Raw genomic sequence first — 19306 nt, forward strand, 5'->3', positions numbered from 1 at the left:
GCACAGAGAGGTGGATAGGACAGAGAATGAGAGAAAACGGAGGTGGAGTGCAGGAGAACCTGTCTTTGTTCTTACTGTCAGAGCTAATGAGCAGGTGCAACTTTGAGTGTGTGTACTGTACGTGTGTGTGTGTGTGTACATGTATCAAATGCTGACTGAATAGGGTGTGTGCTCTGTTCTGCTGTCTCTTTCCTCTGACCCTTTTCACTCACTATGTCACTCTCACTTTTCCTTTGTGTGCTGCTGCCCTGTTTTACTTCGCCACCCCCCACATATTGTTGCATGTTCAACCCCCTCTGCACTCTGCAGCTGTGCTGTTCAAAGGTGCAGGCTGACAGCTGTACAGTTAGCCTGCATAGACCGCATATGGCCTGTAGGATTCCCCACCATACACATACCTGGTTGAGTTCACCACTGGCCCATCTGGAACCCCAGGTTAAACATCTTTGTAATAGCATGAATTAAACGTGCAGACCCCGTGAGACTTGCATTAATGCTAGGCCACTGGTTCATATGCGCAGTACAGGTCTCAATTTCTATCAACAAAGACGAACACCTCCACTTGAGGTGAGCACCGGTGTCAGACTCCCAACGCCTGTGTGCCTGTCAGTATGATAGATGGCTGCGCTGCTGATAGAGCTAATTCAGAAGCACCTCCTGTCTCTGAGGAAGGATAGAATAAAGGAAAGTAGATCTCTTCAGTGTCTCTGTCAGCAGCGCACACAGCCAGCAGTATGCACACATTATGCACACCAGAACGCACACACCCATATTACACGCAATGCCTACGAACAAACACAAAGCTCTAGACGATTGTCTTCTTGATTTGTTTGTCTTGTGCTCCTGTGTGTGTGTTCCATTTAGTTTTACATGAGGCTCTTGTTTCCATATGTGCTGCATTCAGCCTCTGGACACTGCTGTGTGTGTGTGTGTGTGTGTGTGTGTGTGTGTGTGTGTGTGTGTGTGTGTGTGTGTGTGTGTGTTTGTTGTCTCTTCATACTTGTTCCTGTACTCAACCAGCAAATTGGGATCAATAAAGCAGCCAGGTTATTGGTCCCCGGGAAAGGATGGCCACTCAGTAAGGAGTTTAGATTTGACACTGCCTGAAGTGAAACCGGTATGTTAGGCGGCGCGCACTTCAAGTTGAATGCAGCTCCTATTTAGGCGTCCGTGGACCCATGCTGCTTGTGATGTGATGTATGATTTAGTGTGGAAGAGAGTGTAGCCAGTGTTTGACCCAGGGGAAATTTAGTCCATTGCTTACTTTCTTTTAACTTGACAGGAAGTTCCCAGCACTGCTGCGCTCTCGAAGGCCAAACTTTGCTTGTTAGTTTGGGGTTCAAGCGAAAAGAGAGACGAGGCTGCTGTTTTTGACAGACTAGCACTAGGGGGAAGTGATTTGTGAGGTGAGGAGAGTGGGTGTTAGTCCGAGCTTCAGTTTTGTCAGACAGAGCTGCTGCGAGTCATTAGGTCACGTGGAGATTTGACCAAATATGACAATGTCTAGTGTTTGCATGCGTGTTTTAAACAGGTGCACTGACCAGAACAGTTATAAGTTGGCCACAGAATAAATGTAAAATGTGCAAAAAGGGGCTGTTACCTTGGGAATACTACATTTAGTTTAGTGTGTTAGCATGCTGATTCGCTACTTAAAGTAGGATTTAGAAACACATGAGGTTGAGGTGAATACTATTAGTTATGCAGGCATTGGGTATAGTGGACACACAGTGTGTGTGTGGTTAGTATTGGAAGCAATCGCCACAATATGTGAACAAACAATGGAAAGTGGCACAAACAAAACTCCTGAAAGTACCATGCAAGTGTGGGTATATATTGGGTAAAGGAGCCAATGGGCCAAATACAGATTGTATTTCTCCTGTGAGCTTGGTCCACTCATATTAAAGCTCACCCTGCAGAATACTGATGTCAGTTCACACACATACATTTGCAGTCCATGCTGTGCACACACGCCTCCAGGCCCTCGGATCGCATTTCCAATTCCTACACTGAGCACATAAACACTGGCACACACAAACCGACTCCAGTGAGGACACATGCATACACACACACAGATAGGAATGCGGTGCCATGCATACACACATATGAAAAATATATGCAGAACAGTACAAAAACCCACAGAAGGACAGGAAAAAACATACACACACACACATAAATACACACACATACACACAGACTCCCGTGCACTGAAGCAGTCACACATATCACAGTCACACATCCCTCAGCGTGCAGCGTTCACAGCTGAGAAAACAGATTGGGCTTGTTTGTTTGTTGGTTCTCCTCTCCTTGTTTGTTTGCTGTGCTTCAGCCAATGGAAAACTAGCATCTTGAGGATCATTTAGTGGCTAAAGAGGGCTCATCTGATTGGCTGCGTGTGCCTCCAAAGTGTGTATCTGCATGTTTGTCTCAGTGTCCGTGTTAATACGCGTAAACATGTGTCTGAATTGATGTTTGGATGCGCGTGTGAATGCTCAGGCGGCCGCGTGATTTGGTATGTTTTGATGCATCCCTGACAGGCGAGCACAAAAAGCCGACATGATTAGTTATTCTGCGGTGAAGGCAGGTGCCGCCATTCAATCTTTCATGTCACCCCACAATACATCACGACTTCCTGTAAATAGGCTGGCAGGAAGATCCTCCTCGACTGTGTTGTGGCAGACTAAATATTTTGCTGCCAGCGTGACGGGTTTAGCCAGAATGAGAGCCCTTCTCCTCTTACCAAGCCAAGCTGTGATTGAATAACATTTCTGCCGAGGATATGAATTTCTAGGCAATTGAATGAGAGAAATGTAAGTCATGGTGAACCGTGCTGGTTTAGTTCCAGGGCTATTACAAAGCTTTGCGTTATGTTAGATATCATTAGTGAGGATTGGTGGGGAGTAGAGGGTGTGTAACAGCATCGGTGGAGATTAAGACATCCCACTGTAGATGATGATTGCTTTTGTCAGTCCTTCCTGTTCAGGCCCCCACACCCCCACACTGCCTCTTTGTGTTTTCATCTCTCATTTACTTGCACAAGGCTTAGTCACTCTTCTCCTCTCCTTCTCATTTCATTTGCCATTTCCCTGCACTGCTTTTTTTTTATTTTTTGTCCCTTATTCTTTTCCTCTTCGCTCTTTCTATTTTCACACTGCGTCTGTGTGTGTGTATTGTCAAGGAACAGCTCATCAGTCAGCGACATCCATCCAAATGGCCGCCTTTGTAAAAACAAATCGAGACAAACATTCTCCACCGAACAAAAAGAAGCCACAGCTTGAACAGCAACACCTCTCTGATTTTTTTTTTTTAGGCCTCTGGCTGTGCTAACAACAAAATAGGTGTTGTTTGTGTGTCTGGAACATTTCACTACTTTGCCCCTTCCTGTGTTGTTCTGGTCCATGCCAAGATACCAACAGGATATTCATGCCCTGTTGGCAGACATGAAACAGAATATTTGCCAGTTGAATGGAGTTGCCAGTTAACAAAGTCAAAGTTGTGCCATGTGCTGCATTTGCTCCAGTCCAGTTTCACATCAATCCACCCAGCATCCTCTTGTCACTTGAGCTACGCTGGTTACTCATTCTGGCTAATATTCAGCGTTGAATACTAACAATCCTTTCTGCCTTTGTACGCTGACAGCTGCGAGCCCACGCTGTGGACATGAACGGGAACCAGGTGGAGAATCCAATCGATCTGTACATTTATGTGATCGACATGAACGACAACAGGCCAGAGTTTCAGAACCAGGTGTACAACGGCTCTGTGGCTGAAGGATCCAAACCTGGTAAGAGTTCACTTTATTCCCTGGAGGAGATTTTTTTATATGTGTGTTTAGCAATAATCAGGCACAACGCATGGAATAGATACAATTCTGGAATAATCAACTGAATCAAGAATCCTGTTTATGTTTTTACTTTAACTTTGTTGGTCACCCTTCCTGAAACTGAGAGCCTTTTGGTGCCAGTTCAACCAATCAAAAGCAATTTTTTCCCTCACACAACCACGTCTTTTCCTGTTTGCTTGCAGTGGCTTTGATTAAGCTTCGACTTCAACGACATTTTGAAGTGTGAATTTGCCGTAAGTTCAAGTTTTCGGCTGCTTCAGACGAGGTCAAGCTCATGAGATATTTGTGTTGCAGTCTCTGGGATGGACACATCATTATCAGATTCTGCAGAGCATGGAGAGATGCAGACCTTCTCCTTGAATCAGGGAACAGAGTTGTGGTCAGTGCGAAGCCGGAGACGAGGGAAGAATGTGCAAGTAGTTCTCATGCCTCGACTGGAAGAACTCTTGTTCTAACAATCAGACCCTGAGGACCCATGTTTGTCTTCACAGCGTTCAGATATTGTTATGCTGCAAAGTTTAATCTCTGGGGGATTTGTAAACAATATAGGAAAGCATGTTGTGTGTACGTGTGTGTATGGATGAGCGAGTATGGGATTGACTTTGTGTGTGTGTGTGCGCGTGTGTGTGTGTGTGTCTGAGTGTTGGTTACTCCTCAGTGGAGCGCGGGTCTATATACAGAGCTCCTAATTAGCGAGGGCAACCAGACATTCCGAAAGCTACTTTCTACGTTTTTCACTCTGATATTTTCAGCTTAGTTAAAAATGAGAGCACCCAAGTCTTTGAATTAAATTTTGTTTTGAACATAGAACAGTCTGTGATACCAATTAACAAGAAACATATTACACTAAGTACAGTATAATTGCTGTGCTCTTCATTAAGCAATGACAGCATTTGTTTTAGGAGCTCAGGTGTCGAGTTTGGAGTTCAGTCACTGGTCTGGAGATTGATCCATTTTAACTAAGGAAAAAGGGCAAAAAACTGTGTTAGCCTAATTGCTTGTTTAGTTGAAGGAAACAAGAATGAGGGTGATTCATCTTCAGTGCAGGTTCAAGGACACATTTTATACTTTTCTGCCCCATTTAAGCCTTTAATAAATCCTCCATCAGTTAAACCTTTTAGCCACTATTAATGGACCCGGTTTAGTCCTCAGCCTAAGTGCTCCGCAGTTTTGCTGGAGATGGTTTTTGTGCCCCGCAGTGTTGCAGGTGGATTCACAGCAAAAGGTAAGACATGGAGGTAATGCACATTTATTAATGTCAGTTTGTGCACATAGCATTCTTTAAACACACCAACACTCTGCTACACTGCAGCAGAGACAAGCAAACTGCATCTTCTAAAAATATCGCGTTGTTGAATCAGCACCTCTAAACAAACAAAGAGCACGATCATCCACATGAAAGGAGGGTTTACTGAGGGGGCTGTCGTGCATTAGTGTCAGCCTGGCGTGCATGCCAGCCGAGTGTTAATTTCTTCATTAAATTGTTATAAGCTTTAATGTAAACTTCAAATCTCCCATAAGTCAGCTGACATTTAAGTGATTATCAGATGCGCTACCGGATCACGGCTGAACTTTACCAAGCTTTTTGTGTGCATCCATCCGTTTGCACGTGGCTTGGATCTTTTCGTTAAAAGATGACCATGAAAGTCCCTCAGGTGTTACCCCAGGTGACACACGCTCTCTTTCCAACCTGGCAGCTGTTGGTGTGTTGAAACCTGTCACAGCATTGCAGCTGGCAGGTGCTGCACTGGGCAGCGAGGTAGCTGGAATCTCAGATCTGACTAGTGGTGTAACATCAAAAAAAAAAAACTCACCTATTACTAAATAACGGTGTGGAGGCTTGTACAATTTCAGAACAATATTGTAGCCATTCACTGCATTGCCCATCAGAGAACTCAGTAGGAAATGTAACATGACAATGTTTCACAAGCCTGGTACAAAATGTCATTGTAATAAGTAGTGCAAGAACTGTTGCGACTATTATAACATCTGATTATTTTTATTTTATTCAGAAACCAACAAGCAATTAAAAACACATTTTCGCACTCACCTGCTGAAGCTGTGAAGCGGCCCAAACTGAGTTTATTCACTTCACTTGTGTTGGAACGGTGACAGAAGCCTCAAAGATCTTAGCAAAAAAAACGAAATTATCTTCATGACCGGAAACATTGTTTCATTTCTTTCCACTTAAAAAGAAGAAGGTTAAACAGTTCAATTCTTCTATTTTTAATATACACATAAACATAAAAATTGAACACGTAAAATTGTTCCCTTCATTCGCATACTGATGTTGAGCAGTCAATTCAGTGTCTGTTCTTTTTGCAAATTAAATGCAGGAATTAAAGCTGTTTTATCACCACGATCTCAGCAGAATGATGAAACATGATGTATGAGAAGTCGACAAATTCTTTTCTATTATACCATGCTATTGTAAAAAGACTTTAAATGAACATGGGCACAGAGGAAAGTATAACCTTCATCTTTAGTATGCACAAAGGATAAAATGTGTGTAATAGTGACGAACTCTTGTTTTTTTATTTTAATTTTTTTTTATTTTTTCTAAATGCCACGCAATGGGAATTGGAGAACATGTGTGAAAATGCAGAAGTATCACACTCTGTATCTGCAGACCCAGATATCAAAGATTCTCTGAAGCATTACAACACATCTTCACATCTAGCACTGTGAGAAAACCATCAAAGAGGGAGACCTACAGGGAACCGCCCTTATCACTGTCACCAGATGTTATGTAGGGTGAGATCCAATCAAACCGTCAGCCAGGATCAGTTCGAAACGGCTTCATTTGTCACTTTTTGCCACCAGGCCCCTGCTCCGCACCAAATGAACCTGTGGCTAATCGAATTTAATTTGTGCAGGTAATCAAACGTAATAAAACAGTACATGACAGAATGAGCTGCAGTATCTGATTGCTTTGAGTTCTTGTTGATGAGGAACAAATGAAATTCAGAGTGGAATATGGGAGGCTTATTTGAGGGGTGGGGGGGGGGGGGGGTGGCTGCTAATCTGGGAGTGCTTCGGTGAAAGGGTAAAATCTGTGCACTTAGGTTCGTTTGGCAGTTTATGTGAGACATACAGTGCACAGGTATGGTATAGTAAAAAAAACATGCGAAACACATTACCTGACAAGTGGGATCACAGAACTCTTTTGAAACTCTGAAAACCACCATGGCTGTAACATGAGACAGTCCTTGCGTTGTGTTAAGTGGCCTCAGATAGAGCATTGTCCACATGGCGTGACTCCTTCAGAAACCTCTTGTGTTCTGAGGCTGCAGTGTACTCAGTACATCTGCCCTGTGATGTTCTGTCCTTGTCCTTCCCTCCCCCTCATCCCCGACTCTGACAGCAAGTTGTTTCCTTTTATGGACCGTCTTTTCTCAAAAAGGCCTTCTGAAACGAGAGGCAAGATCAAAACCAGCAGCTGAGTGCCTTCTCTCACAGTCAATTTGCCCTCCCAAGGGGGAACAGGGGGCCGTTTCTCTCTCTCTCTCTCTCTCTCTCTCTCTCTCTCTCTCTCTCTCTCTTCTCTGTCTCCTGCAGAGTTTGCTAACAGTTAAAGAGAGAGTTACGAGACTTTCTTTCTCTGTCTTGCCTGGAGGGGGTTAATTAGGGATTGCGTAGGAGGGGAGAGATGGAGTGGAAGTGTAAAAGCGCAGTGTTTCAATCAGTGTTGGACCTAATGGGTGTAAGCAGGTGTTTCTTGCTGCATCTCATACTGTTGTCATAGGGCCAATTCACATCACAAGAGTTTCTGTTAACACAGAGGTGTTGGCCTAGCCTAAAAAAAAAACCCTGTAAGGATCTAAAAATGTGTACTTAGTGATAATGGGAATAGGGAAATCATAAAATGTCTCTACTAAGAAATTCTATAATGATGAATGCTGCTTATTCACTTAACATCTCTGTTGAATATATTACACTGCCCGTCCAAAAAAACAAAAGTCTCTAGATTTAACTAAGCAAAAAGATAAGAGCCTCTCATTGGATAATTACTACATGGATGATTATGTTTCAGCTGGCAACAAGTTATTTCACCCTAACTGATGCAGTGAGTAGCTTCTCATTTCTTAAACAACCATGTCTGAAGACACATCCTGTGGAAAAGATGTGAATCTGTTTCAGAAGTCAAATTCTTGGCATGAATCAAGCAAAGAAAACATCTAAGGAAATTGAAACTAGTAAAACTGCGTTAAGAACTGTCCAATGGTAGACGGTCATGTGGTCTGATGAGTCCACATTTACCCTGTTCCAGAGTGATCTGCTTACAGATATTTACCATGCTGTTAGTTTTAGTACTCGGTCTATTTGATATTAAAGCTGAAGCCTGCAGAGTGTGAACGTCTAGTGGAAGTGAAATGAACTGTGTCACAATATGGAAAAATAAGAGGATGAGACAGACTGAAGTCGTCACCACTGCACTGTTGGACTTTTTTCAGTTGTCAAATGTCCGGCTGCTTGCATCAGGCTACTCCGTAGGGGTCTTTTGTTAGAACGTCCCTATAGGTTAAATGCCCACTCTTTCTTGCCTGTGCTGTGGACATGTGACACTCTTGCTCCCGTGCTGCTGTTCACCCGGGCACAAGCTTCCCCGTGACCCCGAACAGGAGCAAGTAGGTAAAGGTCCACGTGCATAGCCAGCTGTGATGCAGTATCGGTGATCGAGTTTCCAAAAGGCTTCCCGCTTTATGCTATGAATGTTGCCAGGTTCTGATCAGTAGTTGTCTCCTTGTACCCTCAGAGGGCAGCGGGTTCCCTTAGAGGCTCTTGTGTGAACACTGTGTCTCCTTCATCACTTTCACCAAGATTCACTGGATTTCAACCTTTTCTCTTACAACTCTCTTACCACTCAACCACTACTTCTCCTTCCTGCTCTCTATCTGCTGTGCCACAGCCACTCTTTCCTTCTGAAAGGCAACCTCTATCTTCCCTCCACTGATGAGAGTTATTATCCTCTTATACCATCCATCCCCTGCCCTCTTGCTCCCTGACTTCCCCTTGTACTTTTGCTTTTAGTGGTCTTTATAAACCCTCTCACCTCTATTCTCATTCTTAGCTTTTTCTGCTTTGCAATTTCCTTCCTTGGTGCTTATCTTTGCATCCATGTGTGCCTATCTTCCTGTTCCTGCACTGTCTATTTACATCGGCCCTGCTCTTTTTTTTTCTCCATCTCCCCTCTAGTTGGGAGGCAGATGTTGACTCTGGCCGACTAATGTTTAGGCAGCAGATAGCCCTCACCAATGATCTCCAGTCACGTGGACAAAATGGCCAACAATATGCACGCCTGCCACCAGTTAAATTTTCAGCTCCAGTGATTTTAGCGGAAAAGCAATTAGGATTTGGAATTAGTGTTTAAATTAAAGGGGAATTAAACAGGCTCAGAGATTAACCCTTTGAGGCATAGCCATCTTGCTGAAACTGCATCATCATCATATCACCGAATCCTTGTCTGTGAAGTGAAAGGTAGCAGCGCCAACATGTGATTCAACATCACGTCCTCTCCCTCTCTACGGGACTGGAAAGGTTGATTATATATTGACGTAGTCCTCGGTGGAATAGCAGTAATTGTTTTTCTTCTTCCTGTCTTCCCTTGGATCTCTTCTTTTCCTTGCTGGACAAAGTGACAAATCCTCCTTTGAAACTTAATGAAGTTTGAAATAGAAATTCGAAGCTACAATTATCCTGTCCGTGCAGGCTGTCAGAGAAATGATGGTGCCATCTAGACCCAATTATGGGAATTGAGACACCTGTAACAGCTTAGACCCACAGGAGACTGCCAAATCTGCCACGGAGACATTTACATTTATGAATTGGGGAAGTGGTGAAGTGAAACCTGACTTTCTTACTTCTGTGGCACGTTAAAACACGCATTTTTCACCAACTCGTTTTGATTACTTTTGATGCGATAACTGAACAGTGCTGGTTTTGTGCCTGCTCAGCATGGCACCCATTATCATCCCCGCTGAGGTAACCAGAGTGCTTATGCATTATTTTAAAATCTATTAGTAATTTTATCGAATTTTATTGTGGTTTCAAAACAGTTTAGACAAGGTGATCTCATACATAGGTGTTCTCATTTTCTCCTTTTCTACACTTCCCTGTCTCTTCTTTACAGTAACACTCCTAAATCCTTATATTGCTGCTTCTTCATTTACTTATTTGGTCATTAGACAGATATTTCTTTCCAGAGCAAAAACAAGGGCAATGTGTGGTTCAGTGTCTTGCCCAAGGACATTTTGACATTTGGACTGGGGATTGAAGTACCAAACTTGATTGGTGGGCAACCTGCTCTACCTCCTGAGCCACAGGCTGATACAGCTACACACGCCGACTTCTCATTCGAACGTGCCCATGCTTCCATTGTCTCTTCTGCCTGCCCCCACCCCCAACACACACACACACAAACACTGGAAGCTGACAGTCGTTTTTTTTTTTTTTCTCTCTACAGCAGCAGCCTGTAAATGGCTGCCTGATGGAAAGTGACATTTTCACAGAACCCTGTGAGAGAGGCGAGGTGATCTCTCCTCTTTCCAGCACAAAGTGCCCCTAATTTCCTGGTCGCAGTTGTGAGCCCAGCTGACAAACTCGTGCAAATCAATAGTTCTGCTCGGGACACGGGGCCTCTCACCCTGATACGTGCCTCAAGGAAACACACGCACATGCATACAAATCATACTAATGCACACACGTACCTGTAAGTAATCGCAGACATACGTCTGTGCACTCTATACCCCCTACTCCACACACACGCATACACACAAACGCAGTCTCTCCACCTCGCCACTGCTGTGCTGTCCACATTAAATGGCAGTGTTTATCCGTGATTCTAAGACAAATAGAAAGAGAGCATCGGAGCATTAAGGGCAGCCACGGTGCCGCTGAAGGCTGAAATAATGGATGGTGGAAATGGCAGAAGACCCAGCGCTGCTCATTACTAAATGGACTCTGCAGAGGTGGAAACTATACCCCACTAGCTGGGCTATATACAGAGGAGAAAACAGCACAGCTGAAAATAGTGGCTTATTTAACAGATTTTGTTTGTGTTTTTGTACTCGGCTCTGTAATAGCTCTCACTCAAAAAGTTGCCAAAGAACAGAGAATGTCACAGCAATTTGCAAAGCCAGATTGACTTATTTCTCGTATATAAATGGTTTGTTGTCTGCTGAGTTTTCTCTGAGTCCCCCTCTTTCTCTTTGATATTTTCTACAAATTTATTTACAGCTATGGGCTTAAAAGAAACTTTCATTTTGTCATATGTATTTTCAAAGTGTATTTGTGCAAAGAACCTTGAAAAGCACATTTTTGTATTTATGAATTTATAAATGCCGCCTGCTAGTTTATTTCTTTTTCGCTTTTCTTCCCAACTTGACCTCTTTTTGCACCGTGTGCACTCATGTACTTCATCTGTTTTTCAGGCTGTTCTTCCTCCCCTTCGATTCTTTTCATCTAACTAACTTTGTCTCCACAGGCTCGTCTGTAATGCAGGTGACAGCCGCAGACTCTGACGACTCCACCACTGCAAACGGCATGGTGCGCTACCGCATCCTCTCCCAGACACCCCACAGCCCTATCCCCAACATGTTCACCATCAACAGTGAGACTGGAGACATAGTCACAGTGGCAGCCGGCCTGGACAGAGAGGTCAGTGTCTGTTGTGTGTGCTGTGTCCCTGTTACTGTCATCATGCAATCATTCTGTGACTCATTTATGCACAAACAGCCATAACATAAGGCACAAGTGCTTGTCCAGACCAAACCACTGACACTATAGATAATATCTGCTTCTACAGTGCATAAAACCAACCTTTGCAAAGCTAAACAAACTCTTACCTGGATCCAAGTTTAGTTTACAGGAGTACCGTGTTTCACTTGTTTTACCCTGCTACCCAGCTACCACCTTGTTCCCTCATGTCCCACCCGCTCAAGAACGAACTTGAAAACAACGCAACCCAACCACTCAGTCATTCGCTACTTCACAGAGCTTCTCTGCAGGGACAGTACCTTGCAACATACCCAGGTACACACACAAAGCCATGGGGTGCTTTGCAGATACTTGTATTTTCGGGGTGAGAGAAATGCAGGTTAACTGCAATAAAGTAATCTGGTATAATTGGATTAATCCCAGTGCTAGTTTTAATATTTAGATATTTTTATCTGTCCATTTTGTCCCTCATTTAACTTTGAAATACCTAATTGTAAGTTAATTGTAATTCTGCTAGTAAATCCTTAAAGTCCCTGAATATTTGTCAAATAATGAACTGAAAATCCAATTAAAGTCAAAACTATTAAGAGTTCAAATTAGTAATTAACTTAACATATATGGATTTTTTTTTTCTTATTGTGTAAAAATGAAATGACCAGCTAACATCTAATGTTTGCCACTAATGACGTGTTCCTGTTGCTCGCTGTGATTCTTCACTAAACCACGCAACACTTCCAACACTTAAACAACACAACTCGTATTCTGATAATGAAGGTGGTCAACTTTTGCTTGTTTAAAGCTGCATCAAGTAACTGTGGGCAGTCGTGAGTCATTGTAGTTCATCCTGCAGCACACACACACAAACCTTTCCTTGTCTATCTGTGGGGAGAGAAAAAAAAATACAACTGGCAAAATCGGGAAAATGTTCAGCTTCATATGCCATCATTATGAGGATAATCCCATCGTCATAACGTTGCTGGCTGATTTTACTGCCGACATAAAAGCACAGTTGAGTGGGTCTTGTAATGTTTATATTCTGAGAAATCCCACTGGTCCCTCTCAGGCCTAAACCAGTCCAGGCAACACTTTGCAAATTAAAGTAGGATTTTACTAACAGCAAGACGCGAATATCTAGAGAATAATTACAAGTAACACCTCAAGAACAGAACCTGATTTTGATTACAGAAGCATACAATACATCAATGTGCGTTCCTTATCCAAATTTTATATGAAGCTGGCACGGCATGATAGCGTAATATATTTGTGGGACAATATAAATGAGTCTAGTGAACACTGGCCAGATCTGTGTCCCTGTTTCCAGTTTGGCCCTGGCAGCAGCAGTCGCAGCTGATGTGAGTGAGAGAAAGCTCATTAATCTGGACACATCAAGCCAGCCTCAGTCCCACCTGCCTCTGATCCTCCCACTAAAACTGGGACACACCTGGGAGTTCACCCACCTGCTGTCAAGGTCATCAACACGAATGCACAAACGCGCTCAGACACACGGGCACGTTTGTGCATATGCACGCTCTCTGTGCAGTCATGTTTGTTGTTTAGACGCAGTGAAGCTCACACAGAGCGAGGCATAGCATGAAATATGATAAATCTGATCCCTGGTATCACACGTGAGTGGTGTACACACATGCTACTACACAAGAGAAAAAAAAACATACATTCATTTGCATATTGAATGCAAAGATGGTGAAGACTCAATAAACACCTTTGTTGTACTAACTGTATATCCTCAGTCTCCTCTCTCATCTTTTTCTCACACTTTAGCTAATCCTCATCCACCATGCTGGTGTCTAATTAGAATATTCATGTGCTAATTAAGGGGTGAAGCAGGTTCTCTCGTGTTGAGGAGACCAGGGGGTACACTGAGGTTAGCCTGGTATCATTTACCTCTGACACTGCTGAATACCAATTATTCTCCCTCACTCATAGCTCACAACCCCCCTCCTGCTTTGACCTCATATGCCTTTCCATGCTCCAACCCACAGGCTAACAAGATGGGCTAAGCAATCTACATTTATTGGACTACACATCCTAGATTTGCAATATAATAAGACTATTTCTATACGATTGTGTATTTATGTTTGATATTTCCAATCTGCATTTAAGGATGCATAATTAATGTGACGAAGTAGCGAGTGCAGGTCTATATAATTTAGTTTGTTGTATAAAAACAGTATTATCTGTCAGTGGACCGTGAAGTATGTCCTTCTAAATTTTTGCTGCGTCCAAACAGCACTAATTGTACCAAAAGTACCATTTGGGTGCAGCAGGTAGCAGAGTGGTAGATGTCAGGGTGCCACAGCTGGCATGGATGTTCTTCCTTTGTGCCCTCCCTCCGTGGCTCTGGTTCCACTGGCAAACAGAGCTGTTGTCTTTCATTACCTCAGGCTGTCTCAATCTCCCATGAGCCCTGGTTTGGCATGGAATGGGGAGGCATGGTGTGGTATGGCCTGGTGCCAGGCTGCCCACCAGGCTGATGCCAGCGTAACGTTGGACTGTCTTGCTGTCGATTAGGACATCGCTTGGACTGCCTCAAGGACATGAGTGCCCACAGCCTGGCTCCGTTAACTTCTGCAGAGCCCGACTGTGGATACTGGCTGAGAGCAGGCATCCTAAATGGGGCCCCCGAGTTTTATTGTCTTAGAGACGCTGAGTTATGTTAAGTCTCCACCTTGTACCCAACACTAGGATCCAGACAGCAAAGCCTTGTGAGGATTGTGAGTGGGTTGCTGATTGAAGAGTATTGATGCATGTAGGTGGATGTTGACTGCTTGTAACCAGCATCCAATGAAGAAAAATTCACTCAATATCCACCTCATTATGTGCATGTAGCTACTATTGAATTGAACTGTCTGTAGTGTTTAGACGAGCCTGAAATGTTCCACTTATGAGAAACATGTTTTCCACCCTTTTTTGATTAGTAACAGGTATATGTCTACTTTCAATAGATACTAATAGATAGTCTAGCCATATGACCAGGGTTATGCTTATTCTTCTGCGTGATTTGAGTGACTGTACCGTCTTGCTTTCACAGTGAGTCACTGGCTGACGTTTTCTTTCTTTTCTCTGTAATTTAATTTGTTGCATTTTATTGTTTTATTATGTCTGTATCCTAGTTTTCCCTCTCCTGAGAAACCTTTTATATCACTCTAATATTTTCTATCTGTTTGTAACATGCTGGATCCAGCAAGTCTGGCGACAGCATGTTCGTCATGTTCCTATTTGTTGAGTCGCGTCCTGTGCATTGTATTGTAACGCTCGGTTGGACGATAAACTCAACCTCTCACCCTGTCTGCGTGTGTTATTCTACCAGCTTTATTCATATGTGACTCACAGCCTTTATTTATCCAGTATGTGACTCGGAGCTGTTTGCATAATTGTGGAGGCGTATCTAATCAAGTGGATTCTGAGTTTATATCTCAGATTTACCTTTGTGTCTGAGTGACTCTCGCTACAATGGGACTCAGAGAAAAGCCTACAGAGAGCAGCGCCCTGCTTGCGTTAAGTCTCCTCTAGCTTGTGTTCTCTTCAAACCGTGGTTGAACTGTTTGTGTCTTCAGCCCAGCATCCCCTTCCTGAACATCCCTTAGAAAAAAGAGAGGGTTGATGAAGACAAAACAGACTTCCATAGTCTGCATGTACTTGCTAGTGCTTGTAACTATAGACATCTCAGTTTTTCACTGGCATTGTGGCTGTGCAACTGAACTGACGTAAACCGAACCGAACAAAGATTTTACTCATTTGAATAGCACTGACTACAATCCACTAAATGGCACTGAAATGTTATCAGCTGAACTGAATGAAAACTATAGTGTGGGTCACAAGGTAGAGAGAGACTCTGTAGTCAAAGTAAAGCGAGGGAGCTGGTCTCTACAGTTTTAACTACCAGTACCGGCCATTTGAGACAGATTGTAAGTGACAGACTAATGACTGTGGCCAGCAGGAGCCCAACAGGCTGGAACACAATGCCCAAATGACACAAGTAAAGAGCAAGTCTCTCTCTGCCCTCTGCGAGTGGTCCTTTACAGCACGCCGAACACCAATGCACACTCAGCACAGGTATAATTAATTCACCACTGTACATGTGTTTCCCAAAAAAACACTCTTCTCGCTTTTCCTGTTCAACTTAGCCCTGCCATTATTTCCTCTGCTTTGTTCTTGCTAACAAAGTCTCACTGGAGCACAGGTCCATTTGCTTACAAGCCATGAACAGTCAGTTTCTTCCACCTGTCCTGTCTGTTGCTTGGCTTTACTTGTCGATTAGCTAAGGCCGGTAGCCTGAAGCCATTTCTTTATATCTTTCTTCAGTCTCCTGGACAGTAAACTACCTAATTTGGTCCCTATGAAAAAAGGAATTGGGTTTTATTGTAGGAGAAGATCTCCCTACAGGTGTTTCTGTGGCTTCTGACGGCTTTCAGCTTGCACAGATTAAGTCCGTGAGGCTTAAGGCCTGTGGGTGAGAGTCTAGGCTGTTGCTGTTGGTCATGAGAGAAGAAGCTGTGTATCCTGCCAGCACTGGACTCTAATCTAACAGAGAGATTTTCTGTTCAGCACTTCTATAGGACTCATTAGAGAGCCCTTTACTGGCTTGTTCGGGCAGCCACTTTTGAACAGTGTATGCGCTTGACTGTGAATGTGTGTGTGTGTGTGTGTGTGTGTGTGTGTGTGTTTTGGGGAGGTGAATAACCTGTACCGACTCACTGGAGCGATAGCGGATGTGCGTGTGTGCACTAGAAGGGCCATAAGCTCACAACTACCCTCAGATGAGTGATATAACCATGCAGGATACGATGCATCAGCCACCTCCCCTACTGTGTGAGAGCTCCACCTGCTGGCTCTCCTCCAGTCATTTCTCTTTACCTGACCGAAGAAAAAAGGCGTCCATCAAAGTGCAGGCCTATTAGCTTCCTACAGCCATCTGGTGCTATTTCTAGATTGATGTATGTGACCGGATCTAAATGAGTCTGCAGAGAGACACATTCATTGGAGCCTCTATTTACTGAAGCGCTCTGTGAGGGGAGATGGTATTGATATTTCATTATGAGCCTAATAAAGGGCAGCCAGTATTGAGTTTATATTAATAGGGTTGGTTTGGTGCAGATTAACATGTCTGTGCACTTCATAATGACTCGGAGAGATGCTAAATGGCTCCAGCTGGATGTTTTAACTGGCCTCAATGGTTTGACTGATCTAACAATCAGCTGCGTCTTTTGCAACTGAAAAAAAAAACCACAAAAAAAACAAGTAGGAGGCAGAAAAGAGATGTAAAGATATACAGAAATACAGATATTACCGACAGGCTTAGAACACTGAGCAACCGCGATGTGATGAGAAAGATAGCGAGAGATCAAAAGAAGCACAGAATGTGCTTAACAAAGAACACACAATAAACCAGAGGAGGATAAAATAAGACACGACTCAATGAAATACAATAACAAAGGAGCAGCCACCTAGGCGGGAAGCAATAACTCCCCCTGTCTGTATCCATGCAAGACTACTGGCTGAGTTGGTTCCCGCTCCTCCAGGCACTGTCTGACATCAGTGCTACTGGTCATCAAGTCCTTAGAAAGTGCAACCCTTGGGGTGAATATGATGAAACTAGCCCAGCAGCAAATGAACATCAGTCCATCAATAGGATGTTTTGTGGATGTTGAACAAAGCAGCAGGCCCTGGGCACAAAACTCTGGCCCGTCCTTGACGTCCATTCCTTCTCTCTCTGCTCTGATACAATGGAGGCCTGAGCAAAATGGATTAATAGGAAGAGAGACTTATACTGAAACACACGCTCACACACACACACATTCATTCATATAGTCGTCTCCTCACTGCTAAGTCTGGGGACAGAGTGAACTTTCAGCACCACGGACAGTGCCATTATCCTCGACTGTGCATGTTTCTCTCTCTGCTTTTTTTTTTTTGTTTTGTTTTGTTTAAGATTTGTTTTCATTCAGTTGTGTCTAAACAAAGCCCAGCGTTAGTTTGATGGTGTTTCTTTTAATGGCACTTTAATATCGCAGAGCCCGTGTGTGCTGTACACTCTCGGCCGGCGCTCCCTCACTGTAACTGGACTAAATAGGGCCCGTTCACCTCCCGCTATTATCTGCAGCACCGTGGCACATCTTAAAGTGGCAGAGCCTCCATTAAAATGAGTGATGATCCGGGACTGTTCCCACAGTGGAACACGGAGACTTTTAGGCAATAATGGATGGGCATTTTACAAACACATTGCTCCCTCTCTGCAACTCTGTGTATATACCGTATGTTGCTGTGTGTGTGTGTGTGTGTGTGTGTTTGTATATTATTGATCAAATAAGGTCCTCTAACAGACTCCAGTTGTTCAGTTGCTCCAATGAGTTGGAATCTGTGAACAAAGCAAAGATGTGTATGCAGGCAGGTTTAGGGGGATTTTTCTTTTTCATTCTATAACTTGTGTCCAGGTTTCTCTCAGTATTTGATAAACCACTCCTTGACCGTGCTTTCCCTGTTTCCTACTCTTTTTTTACAGAAAGTGTCTCAGTACACCATCATTGTCCAGGCCACCGATATGGAGGGAAACTTGAACTTTGGTCTGTCCAACACAGCCACAGCCCTTATATCCATCACTGACATCAATGACAATCCCCCAGAGCTCACAGTCCGGACGGTAAGTTACTTTATTGTTGAACAATATAGGGTCAGTAGAAAAACAACAAGAAAGGGGAACTGTTTTGTTATTATATTTTTCTGTTATGAAATTGCTCATATAATAGCTAAAGGTATAAAATTAATAATTCAATTACACAACACATGCAATGTTGGTGCAGAAGTGCAGAATTGTGGCTTTCATGGTTCACTTGTGTTTTTTATAACATGTTTATTTAACAGCTTTTCAGGAAGCTACGGTCACGGCCTCACGCTTGTAAGCCTCCACCCACCATGTCTATACAGGCTCATATTCTAATCAGTCCCACTGCACCTTTGTGTCAAATGTAATGAATGTCCTTCCAGGTGTCACTGAGAAAGGTTTTTTTTTTATGTTTGTTTTGCAGAAATTGCACAGTTACATTTTTTTCAAGGTTAGGATGCATAATCTGTAATGTTTGTATTCAGTTTAGGATTAGATTCAGCTCCTCCCCAGTCATTTTCATACAGTGCCTAAAATGAATGTGTGACTAATTTGTCCACACACACACACACAGGAAATGCAGTTGTCAGACACTGCCCAGCTTTCCTACTGAGCCATTATGCTGCATTACACGAGTTTGTGTTATTCTTAGGCAGGAGGGGTTATAGAGATCACAGAGGTTAGAAAATGTATTATCGGGTCCAGCGGAAATCTACATTCAGGAGTAGCTCTACTCTCAGACACACTTCCAGAGAAAAGATGTAAGATAAGGTGAAGGACAGATGTATATAGAATATCAAACAACAAGCAATGAAAGATAAGGAAACTTTGTGTGAGAACATATGGAGGGACAGAAAAAGATATTGTGACTGAAAGTGAGACTGAGATCAGTTCTGGTGGTGGGAGGTGTTGTTCTCCTCCCACCATCCTGCTCTGTGTTTTCCCTGCCAGCAGGGCCTCTGGTGGCCACAGTTTGTCTGCAGGTATCTGGCTCTGGTCCCTGATACCTCTGCGCTGGTCTGACAGGAAGTCACGCTACAGCTGGCCCACTTTTCTGTACAGTATTGCAGGGAGTTTGTTTTGTTGTTGTTCTTTGTTTTTGTTTTTTCTTCAGTGACGCTGACAAAAAA

At 43.4% G+C, this 19306-nt stretch overlaps 1 protein-coding gene across 1 annotated transcript in view; it reads left to right on the forward strand.

Annotated features, from left to right (window-relative positions):
- Positions 1 to 19306, forward strand: part of cdh4 (cadherin 4, type 1, R-cadherin (retinal)) — a 163437-nt gene that overhangs the window by 126976 nt on the left and 17155 nt on the right. The window contains exons 7-9 of the mRNA XM_026346638.1: positions 3637 to 3781; positions 11325 to 11497; positions 18078 to 18215. Of these exons, the coding sequence (XP_026202423.1) occupies positions 3637 to 3781; positions 11325 to 11497; positions 18078 to 18215 (456 nt within the window). The remainder of the gene's footprint in view (positions 1 to 3636; positions 3782 to 11324; positions 11498 to 18077; positions 18216 to 19306) is intronic.

This window comes from Anabas testudineus, chromosome 5, assembly GCF_900324465.2.
Source record: "Anabas testudineus chromosome 5, fAnaTes1.2, whole genome shotgun sequence".
NCBI classification, from domain to species: domain Eukaryota; kingdom Metazoa; phylum Chordata; class Actinopteri; order Anabantiformes; family Anabantidae; genus Anabas; species Anabas testudineus.